This window comes from Chrysemys picta, chromosome 1, assembly GCF_011386835.1.
Source record: "Chrysemys picta bellii isolate R12L10 chromosome 1, ASM1138683v2, whole genome shotgun sequence".
Classification (NCBI taxonomy): domain Eukaryota; kingdom Metazoa; phylum Chordata; order Testudines; family Emydidae; genus Chrysemys; species Chrysemys picta.
This window is the reverse complement of record NC_088791.1, coordinates 353,052,861-353,063,826: the sequence shown is the minus strand read 5'-3', so window position 1 is coordinate 353,063,826 and position 10,966 is coordinate 353,052,861. Positions and strand designations below refer to the sequence as shown.

Sequence of the window (10,966 nt, the reverse complement as noted above, 5' to 3'; positions counted from 1 at the left end):
TGGCGGCCCACAGCGTGGCCGGCAGCCATGGGGGGGCAGCGGGCATGGCCAGAGGAGCGGAGGGGGCACAGGGGTGACACGGCAGGGCCGGAGGAGGGGCGGTACGGCTGGAGAAGGAGCCACGGGGGTGTGCGGAGAGGCCGGAGGAGGAGCCAAGGGGGGCGCCTTTTTTATGTTTGCTCCCCCCACCTCTTGGAACCTGTCAGGACTCCATGGATCCTTCCATCCTCTGCCTCTATGGATTGGGTGATTAGGGTCACAGGGAGACACTAGCAGCCAGGGAGCAGGAGTGGGGAGGTTTCTTCCCCATCCCACCTCCAGCTAAAGGGACTGAACTCTGGGGAGTGGGCATTGGTGGTTGCTGGAAATCCACAAGTCATCCCCCTTCCCTTCCCCTCCCATTCAAGGAATAGAGGCCATGCTGACCGGGGGTGATGTGTTTGGTGGCATTCTCCTCCTGCCATGCCTTCAGCCGCTCCTGCAGGGCCACGGTTTCCCGGTGGATGGCCAGGACCTTCTTTTTGTCCAGCATCTCCAGCTGATCCACCATGAGGCTCACGTTTGTACTCCCAAATTTATAACCATTTATTTTCCTTTTGATTGTGACCACTGGCTCAGTGAAGGGTGAGCACCAGCACTGTCTAGACTCCTAACTCGGAGGATGCTAGACTAACACAGGCCTTCTGGCCTGCTCCGAGGGGAATGCCACCCCAGGGGTGGGGGAGCAGAGGGTAGGGGGATGCAGGCCCGCCTGACTCCACTGTGTCCCAGCCCAGGACCCTAACAATGGCAGAGTGATCCGGCACTGGGTCAGTGGGGATCGGCCCGCAACATGCGGACCTTGTGAGATAGAGAGAACCCCATGGCCCAGCGGTCTGGGCGCTCACATGGAGTGTGGAGACCTAGGGTCAAATCCCTGCTCCAAATCACACAGAGCTTGGTCTTAAAACTAAGTCTTCCACAGCCATGTGAACGCTCTGCCATGGGTAATTCAGGCTTGGGGAGCGCTCGCTCACCAGCCGTTCCATCCTGAGGAAGCTGCCTGGTGAAGGTTTCATGGAAACCAACACGTTCCTGTGAAAAGATTTGTTTTGGAGACACTGGCATTTCGCACCAACAAATGTGTCCTCAAAAAATGCCCGACCGGCTCTTGTTTAGATTGGAATGGGCTACTCCGCCGTCCCTGCTTCATATCCCCTCAGCGCTGGATTGACGTCAGCTGTTCCAACTGCACCTCCATGGCAATGCAAACGACTCCCCACGCTCCTGCCCCGGCCAGGGAGGAGGAATCTCTGCCTGTGACCCGGGTGGGGAGCGCCAGCTGGTGGGGAATCTGCACTGACCTGGGCTGAGACACAGGGATATTTATACTGCTGCACTGTGAATCCCAGCAGGGGGCTCAGAGCTACCAGGGAACCCCAAGCTCCGAGACCCCTGGGGGGGAAGGAACTCACAGAGGCCAAATGTCTACAAAGCCCCAGTCGGCTGAGCAACTGCAGGAAGGGGTGTGGGCCTGGCAGAGCTAATCCCCAGACATGGCCAGAAGGAGGCGCCCCTAGGGGCAAGCAGAGCACCCTGTGACACGCTCTCAGAGAGGAAGAATGGGCTTGTGATTACGGCTCTGGGGTGGGACTTGGGAGCCCTGGATTCAATTCCTGGTTCTGCCACTGACTCCATGTGTAGCCTTTGGTGAGTCACTTAGCGTCCCTGGAGCTCCGTTCCCCACCTACAAACTGGGGGCAATGTGACTTCTTTGCTCCCACCCTTTGTTTAGGTTGAGAGCTCTCTGGGGCAGGAGCTGCTCTCGCCGTATGTGTCCAGCCCAGTGCAGCAGCGCCCTGATCCCCGTTAGGGCTTGTACGTGCTCCCCTGCTCCCTGTGTGAAATAACAGCCAGAGCCTGGGTGTTTGGGCGGGCAATGGGGAAAGCCGTCAGGAATATCGTTCAGACAAACACTGGGAAATCCCCTGTTTAAAGATCACACCTGCATGAGGCTGATGTGGAAACTGGTGAGTCCCTGGGGCTCCCTGGTGGCTCAGAGCCCTGCTGGGATTCCCAGGGAGGCAGTATAAATATCCCTGTGTCTCAGCCCGGGTCAGTGCGGTTCACACTGCCTGGAGCTCTGCACCCGGATCACAGGCAGAGATTCCTCAGCCCCGGCTGGAGCAGGAGCGTGGTGAGTCGTTTGGGATCGGGGCAGGCCTCCATTACTGGTGCATCCCTCTCTTTAGAAACTCGCCCGTTGCGTATCATCAGTGGGAACATTAGCACGCCAAGGACCCAGGCCAAGGGCACCTTCAGCATCCACTGGTTTCAATGGGAGCTGAGGGCACATGGGATCTTGCAGGATCGAGTGCACAGTCAAAGAAAAGACAGTGAGAATATAGACTCGAATGCAGAGTGTGTTTCATGGCTGCAAGGAGCTGCAGTATTCTCATTGGGTATTGCTGCTGGGGCGCAGCAGGCCCAGGAACGGAAAATAGGCATTCCCAGTTCTTGTCCCATCACCTGGCCTCTCCCTGGCCCGGATCCTGCAAAGACATTCCACAGGAGGGGTCCCTGTAAGATCAACACCTTTGTTCATTTTTCCAGTGTGCAGGAGGAGATAATTCCTGCTGCACGTCTCCCCGTGGGGCTGATGCTGCTAAGATCTGCTAAGCGCTGTTATTACAGATCATTCCTGTCCCATTCAGAGAGGGGAGGGGTGTCTTGATTTCCCTTCCCATCCCAATAGCTCAGAGAGGAGCAGGCCAGAATCATTAGCATTTCGTTATACGAAGCTTCCAAATGATTCAGCTATAAAATAATAATGATCTTCAGGGCTTTAGATACGGAGGTGACAGTGCCTTGAAACACCAAAGATGGTGGGTGGAGGGACAGAAAAACAGGGAGATAGAAACTATTTTTTTATTTTCTATTTTCAGGGAATGTGCAATTCTAACAGAGCAGCTGAAATCTCCACTCTGCAAATCACGCGTGCAAGGCTGAAGTGTGCTTTGTCTTCCCTGTGGATCATATGGAAAAACTGTGTGTAACTACTGCAATGGGATATTACATGGGGCTGCCTTCGTGCAACCTCCCAGTTACCCTGGGTCACAAGCGGACCCTGGACAGTCTCCCAAGGTTGGCTGCAACAACACCAGTTTTTACCTAAGTCTGTGAGCCTCAGATAACAAAGGGCCAGCTCATCAACCGGTGTCACCTGACGTAGCTCCATTGCCTTTGATAGGGCCGTGCGGATTCCACCAGCTGGGGATCTGACCCCGTGTGACAGCTGGACACATTTCTGAAGGAGCCCTTTGTCATTTAAGCAGTGTGATGGAATAGGGTGAGAGGCAGGGCATCGGCAGCCAGGAGAAAATGCCCCAAAGAGACGCAGCTTCCAGGCTCACAGACAGGGAGAGGCCAGTCGCCCAGGCAGGGTTTATAATGTCATGTCTCTGCCTGGGCCACGGGCCATTTCCCGACCTGGCAGACATTCTAACGGGCCCAGGGAAGGGTGTGGGGTGGAATTGGTACCCGAGTCTCCTGCTCCCCTGTTACCCTGGAGAGTCTTCTGGGCATCTCCGAGCTGGGCTTCAACTGTGACTCCAGAACACTTTCACTGACAAACAATCTGCTATTTTGGGCCGGACTAATTAAAAGCACTAAAGAACAAAGTGGAACTACTACAAAGGTAGGAACAGAGGAACTGCCAGACTGGGTCAGACCAGGGTCTGTCTTGTCCAGCGTCCCCCTCCAACAGTGAGCTGCACCAGGTGCTGCAGGGAAGGGGCAAGAAACTCCAGAACTGGCAGATGTGGGGTAACATGACACTTCTTCAGGGATCATCCTGACCGGTAATAGGCAATTGATTTAAATGTGAAGTGTGAGGTTTAATCTCTTTCAATACTCGGTTATTTCCTAGACCTATTGAGTGATTGATTAAAGATGAGGATTAGAACTTTCCTGCAGACTCCCTATACCAGGCAATGGCAAATTAGTTCTGTGGAGAGGGCTGAATTTCAATGTTAACTCTGGTCCATTGGCTGGGGTGTAGAGTTAGCCCAATGGATCTCCCATTGATATCAAAGGGAGCGCTGCATGGAGATCACGGGTAGAGGGATCTGAAAAGGACTTGGGGATCATGGTGGATAATCAGCTGAACATGAGCTCCCAGTGCAGTGCTGGGGTCAAATGGGGCTAATGTGATTCTTGGACGTATGAACAGGGGATCTCAAGTACGAGTAGGGAGATTATATGACCTTTGTATTTGGCACTGGGGTGACCCCTGCTGGAATCCTGTGCCCAGTTCTGGTGTCCTCAATTCAAGAAGGATGTTGATAAACTGGAGAGGGGTCAGAGAAGAGCCACAGGAATGATTAAATGATTGGAAGAGGTGCCTTGTAGTGATAGACTCAAGGAGCTCAGTCTGCTTAGTTTAACGAAGAGAAGGCGAAGGGGTGACACGATCACAGTTTATGAGTACTGAGATGGGGACCAGAAATGTGAGAACAGGGGGCTCTTCAGTCCACAAATGTCTAACACGATTCAATGGCTGGAAGTTGAAGCTAAACAAATTCAGACTAGAAATAAGGCACAAATTCTCAGCAGTGAGGGTGATTAGCTCTTGGAACAAGTGACCACAAGTTGCGGTGGATTCTCCATCCCTGACAATCTTGAAATCGAGAGTGGAGGCGTTTAGAAAGATCTGCTCTTCATCAAACAGGAATTGATTCAGGGCAGTTCATTGGGCTGTGTTATACAGGAGATCAGATGTCATGATCACGGTGGTCCCTTGTGGCTGTAGAATCTATGAATCCATTAGTAATCCCTTCTGCACTGACTAACCTTTGAGTTGCGTTATATTGAGTTGTTCTGTAGTTGACTGTTGCATTCAGCATCAATCAATGGGAAAATATAAAGTAGGAACCGAGCTGGGTGAATAATTCCTAACAAAGCTGAACTTCACCTTTTTGGTTTCTGTTTGTGCATCATCCTAGAGCTGACTGAGATTTGCATTCATGCATAAGTTATCTGAAATTATCCGCCCAATAATGCTTGTGCTGTGGATTCTTTACAGTGGCTTTGCAGGTGTTCCGTTTCTGTACTTTACAGGTCTGAATGTAGCTCTTATGCTCAGGTTTGTATTGCATTCAAAAAAAGCACATTTCAAGTTCACGTTATGTGAATCTTGGCACTATATCCTGAAAAGAACCTGTTTCTGGTGGCCGAGAGAGACCTGGGCCTTGTGCAAGCTCTCGGCAGGGGGTGAATTTTGCTCTAGAATGTTAGTGAGAAGTGAGCGTGAAAGGGGCACCACCCCGCAAGTACTGACCTTGTCTTTCTTTCCAGCTTTGCATAGCGTCCAAGCAGAGCCCACACCTCATCATGTCTGCTGTCAACAGCACAAAATTCAGTCATCTCACGTTCATCCTCCTCGGCATCCCGGGCCTGGAGGACTGGCACACCTGGATCGCCATCCCCTTCTGTTTGATGTACACTGTTGCTCTTTTAGGGAACTGTGTTCTAATATTCCTTATTGCAACAGAGCGCAGCCTCCAGGAGCCCATGTACCTTTTCCTCTCCATGTTGGCAGTCAGCGATTTAATATTATCTACTTCTACAGTGCCGAAAATGCTGGCCATCTTCTGGTTTAGGGCCACGGAAATTGCTTTTGAGTCCTGCCTCACCCAAATGTTCTTTGTTCATTTTGGGTTCGTGGCCGAGTCGGCCGTCCTGCTGGCCATGGCGTTTGATCGGTACGTAGCCATCTGCGACCCCCTGAGATACACGACTATCCTCACCAATGCGAAGATTGGGAAAATCGCCACGGCCATAGTCATCAGAAGCTATTGTATAATTTTCCCCGTTTTCTTTCTGCTCAAACGGCTGCCCTTCTGTGGAAGCAACGTCCTACCGCACTCATACTGCGAGCACATAGGGGTGGCCAGACTGGCCTGTGCAGACATAACCGTTAATATCTGGTATGGCTTTGCAGTGCCGATTGTAACCGTTATACTAGACATTGTATTTATTGGGATGTCTTACGTGCTGATCCTCAAGGCTGTCTTCAGGCTCCCCACCAAAGATGCCCGGCTCAAGGCTTTTAGCACCTGTGGCTCCCATGTCTGTATCATCATCTTGTTTTATACCCCAGCATTTTTCACTCTCCTAACCCACCGCTTTGGCCATCACGTCCCCCGTCACATTCACATCCTGCTGGCCGATCTCTATGTGCTCATCCCCCCCCATGCTAAACCCCATTGTTTACGGGATGAAAACCAAGCAGATTCGGAAACAAGTGGGCTGCATGTTCTCGCAGAAGTGGAAATGGTGCTGAGTGCCCCCGCTCGGCTGCTAGCTGAGCAAGGAAACTTACTACTTTGTCTTCTTCCGCACTGCAAGGAGAGGGTCCCTTGGCACCCGGAAATGGAAGTTAACACTTTAACTCCCTGTAGCAAAATAGACATCATCAGCTCCCGGGATGTTTCATTGCACACCCAGGTCCATGGCACTATTTGGGCTCGAGATCTATTCATTGGTAGCCTTCTGATCAGTTTTAATGACACCCCCAGAACAGGGAGGGTCTCACTAGTCTGAGGGGAAGCCAAATGGGAGGTTAGTTCTTGTGCTGCCCACTTTATGCCAGACGGAGAGGCACAAGGAAGCTGACAAGTGTGTTACGCTCACCTTGACGGGCACCGAAAATGTCTGCAGCTCCATGGAGTGCTGCTGCCACTTCACATATGATGGAGGTGAAGAACCCATCCAGTTAAGGGATGATTTTGGCCAGTTAGACAAAGAACCACTTTTGACTTCAGTACAGTAGATATCTATGGACATGGGAACTGCCGGGCTGCACCAGAGCCGTGGTCCATCTCGCCAGTATCCTGTCTCTAGTAGCTGGTCGTGGCTGCTTCAGAGGAACCCCCGCAGGGCTATGCACAGTTATCCTCTGCATGGGAAAGTTTCTTCCTAAACCCCATCACTTAGTGTTTTACTTATGCCTGGAAGCTGGAAGGATTTAGTCCATGCTAAATATACATTTAACCCTCATTACTGTAAATTTGCTAGTCTCATCTATATTAATGTCCAAGTCTCTTTTGAACCCTGCTCAGTTCTTGGCCTTAATGGTATCTTGTGGCAGTGAGTTCCAAAGGCTAATTGTGTTTTGTACAAACAATAAATCCTCCCTCCACCATTTTGAATTTGCTGACTTTTGGGTTTCATTGAATTTCCTTCCTCAACCATGACCCAACAATGTGGTTTTTCTCTCAAGATTCGGCCCTAATTTTCCCCCCTGTAAATCTCTGCCTCTATTAGTTTTCTAATTGTTCTAAATGATTAATTTTAATGATTAGTGCTGTGATTATTTTGATGTCCTGTGAAAGTGTCAGTAAAAAAACATAGAATCATAGAAGATTAGGGTTGGAAGAGACCTCAGGAGGTCATCTAACCTGACCCCCTGCTCAAAGCAGGACTAACTCCAATAAATGATCCCAGCCAGGGCTTTGTCAAGCCGGGCCTTAAAAACATCTAAGGAAGGAGATTCCACCACCTCCCTGGGTAACACATTCCAATCCTTCACTTTTGACTTCAGTACAGTAGATATCTATGGATATGGGAACTACCGGGCTGCACCAGAGCCGTGGTCCATCTCGTCAGTATCCTGTCTCTAGTAGCTGGTCGTGGCAGCTATTTCTGCCACTGCGGGATTCACTCTGAATCACTCTGCATGACTGATTTGCACAGAAACCAAAGAAAGCTATCACTGGGAGGTGGGCTGGAAGCTCAGGTTGTAAGTTGCCATCATTGTCCACCTACAGTTTATGGTCCAAGGGCTGGTAGTTGATACTTTGCACTGTCTTTTACATTTTATCCAGCCTGATGCTAATTCTGCCCTCTTTCCCAGTGTCGATATTGTACATATAAAATATCTCTTCCTGCCTAATGTGGACAGATCTAGTGGCATAAAGAACCCCACATATAAAGAGAGCATTGGAAACAGAAGGCTTGTGTGGCCTGTTATACCACGTAATTTGCACTTGCAGGGAGCCTTCACTGAGTTTACTAATCACAGTGTAACCTGTATTTGCCTCTCTTGAATAAATTACCCACAACCACTTTCATCCACAGCAAAGTCAATGTCCTGCCATGATGCACCAGTGTAGGAGACGCGGTTGTTGTACATGGAATCTGGGATGTATTTTAGACTGAACTAGTTGGTTTGTATTTAAGTTGAGCTTATACATATTGGCAGTGTTGTAGAGTTACAGTACATGAAATTCCTATACATGGTATTATCACCACCTTGTCCACACTGAATTCTGTTCTCTTGATCATTTCTCTACACCAGCAAATCATCATATGACTGGTAAAGACGGTAATATGCCAGCGATCTCCCATCTGTGTTCAAAGGTGTCACCCAGGAAAGTTCCTTCTCTGGGTTAGCAGGACAGTGGGATAGGAATAGGCAAGGCCCCCTCCAGTTCAGCTGTGTCCAGACGGGTTTGCTGATGCCCATGAGCCCACCATGGTCACAGGTCCCTGGTATCAAAAGGAAAATACGTGGTTATAAAATTGGGATACAAAGGAGGTTCAGGACTCCATGGATCCCTCCATCCTCTGCCTCTATGGATGGGGTGATTAGGATCACAGGGAGACACTGGCAGCCAGGGAGCAAGAGTGGGGAGGTTTCTTCCCCACCCCACCTCCAGCTAAAGGGACTGAACTCTGGGGAGTGGGCATTGGTGGTTGCTGGAAATCCGCAAGTCATTCCCCTTCCGTTCACCTCCCATTCAAGGAATAGAGGCCATGCTGACGGGGGGCAATCTGTTTGGTGGCATTCTCCTCCTGCCATGCCTTCAGCCACTCCTGCAGAGCCACGGTCTCCCAGTAGAAGATCAGGACCTTCTTTTTGTCCGGCGTCTCCAGCTGATCAACCACAAAGCTCATGTTCGTACTCCCAAATTTATAAGCAATTATTTTCCTTTTCATTGCAGGGACCTGTAACCATGAACTCAGTGAAGGGTGAGCACTAGTACTGTCTAGTGTCCTAACTCAGCGGACACTAGACTAACACAGGCCACCTGTCCTGCTCTGTGGGGAATGCCACCCCAGGAGTGGGCGGGGGCACCCAGCAGGGGGCTCAGAGCTACCAGGGAACATAAGAACAGCCCTATTGGGTCAGCGCAATGGTCCATCTACCCTAGTATTCTGTCTCTGACACTGGCCAATACCAGGTGCTTCAGAGGGAATGAACAGAACAGGGCAATTTATCGAGTCATCCATCCCGTCGTCAAGTCCCAGTTTCTGGCAATCAGAGGTTTAAGGACACTGAGAGCATGGCGTTGTATCCCTGACCATCTTGTCCTCCAAGGCTTATTTAATTGTTTTTTTAACACTGTTATAATTGTGGCCTTCACAACATCCCCTGGCGAAGAGTTCCACAGGTTGACTGTGCACTGTGTGAAGAAATACTTCCTTTTGTTTCTTTTAAACTTGTTGCCAATTCATTTCATTGGGTGATCCCTGTGTGACATTATTGACATAAACTGTGACCCAATAGATCATTCTTGCAACCACTGTTGTATATTTGCAGCAAATATTGTACAAAGGTTGTTGTGTGAGGTGTCTATGAAAAGGTTATGATTTGCTGCTTATAATTATACTATCTGTATGTGTGTATCATTTTGTAGTTGAAGTTATGAATATTGGCTCTGTACTTGTATCTCAATGTGTTTTGATTCTAAGTAGCCTCAGTGAAGCATTTGGTCAGCTCCTTGAGGAAGGACTATTCTGGGTATGTGCCCAATCAAGGAACACTTAACTGAGAATGAACTTTGGGAGATGCCAATCTACAACTACGCTTTCCTGGGAACATTCAAACTAACATGTAAACAATGGCATCGGCCTGAAAACTGAGTCATGCATGGTCATGTGACTTGTCCATGTGACTCCAAACGCCATCTTGCTGCTGTGGTTTTCCACAGTAAGAACAAAGAGGTCCTTCCACAGGGCAGAGAATATAAAAGGCCCTGGAAACCCCTCCATTTTGTCTTCAGTCCTGCTTCTTACTTCTGGAGGAACCTTGCTGCAAACTGAAGCTCTGAACAAAGGACTGAAGGACCCATCCCAGCTGTGGACGTGTCCAGAGATTTGATTTGAACCTGCAGTTTATTTCATCACTGCTACAAGCCTAAACCAAGAACTTTGCCATTACTGTATGGAATTGATTCCATTTAACCAATTCTAGCTTTCATCTATATTACTTTCTTTTTATAAAAGAACTGGGGCTTGGTCCTTTGGGATAGAGAGAACTCTTTTTCTTTTAATGGGATATTGGTTATCATAACCATTTATGCCATAACGTGTGGCACTGTTGGTGATACTGGGAAACTGGAATGTCTAAGGAAATTGCCCGTATGACTTATGGTTAGCCGGTGACGTAAGAATGAAGTCCTCTCTGTTTGGCTGGTTTGATGTGCCTTAATAATAAAGGAACCCCAGCCAGCCTTGGGCTGTAACTGCCCTGCTCTAAGCAATTTGTCCTGAATTGATACTCTCAGTTGGGTCCCACCACAGGCAGCATCGTTACCCCTGTGCTTGTATTATGGGAAGGAGTAAATAACACTTCCTTATTCTTTTTCTCCACACCATTTATGCTTTTATAGCTCTCTATCATATCCCCCCTGACCCATATCTTGCCAGTATTTATTCTCCTTTCTATTTTTCTCATTAGGATTTGCTTTCCAATTTTTAAAAGATGCCTTTTTGCTTTGAACCACGTTTTCTGAGCAGAACCACGCTTCAAACCATTTTATAGCAGGGAAGGGCCTCGCACTATTTAAGTCACATTTCCAATGATATTTTGATTTGCATGTGTGTTGCCTATAGTTTCTTTCCTTCCCCATATGAGAATTCTTTAAACAAAAATATAGAATCTAGGCTGGAATAGGTGCCGAGAAGGGCTGCTAGGGTGGTC

General features: G+C 49.1%; 1 protein-coding gene and 1 pseudogene across 1 annotated transcript; one reads left to right on the top strand and one right to left on the bottom strand.

The window, feature by feature from the left end:
• Nucleotides 1–5,370: 5,370 nt before the first annotated feature.
• LOC101938262 (olfactory receptor 52B2-like) lies at nt 5,371–6,451 on the top strand. The gene is given in 2 exon segments (XM_005290033.2): nt 5,371–6,225; nt 6,227–6,451. Coding segments are annotated over 2 exon segments (951 nt in total). The 3' UTR covers nt 6,323–6,451.
• A 1,192-nt stretch (nt 6,452–7,643) lies between these two features.
• On the bottom strand, nt 7,644–8,937 carry LOC101935815 (olfactomedin-4-like; annotated as a pseudogene).
• Nucleotides 8,938–10,966: the final 2,029 nt, after the last annotated feature.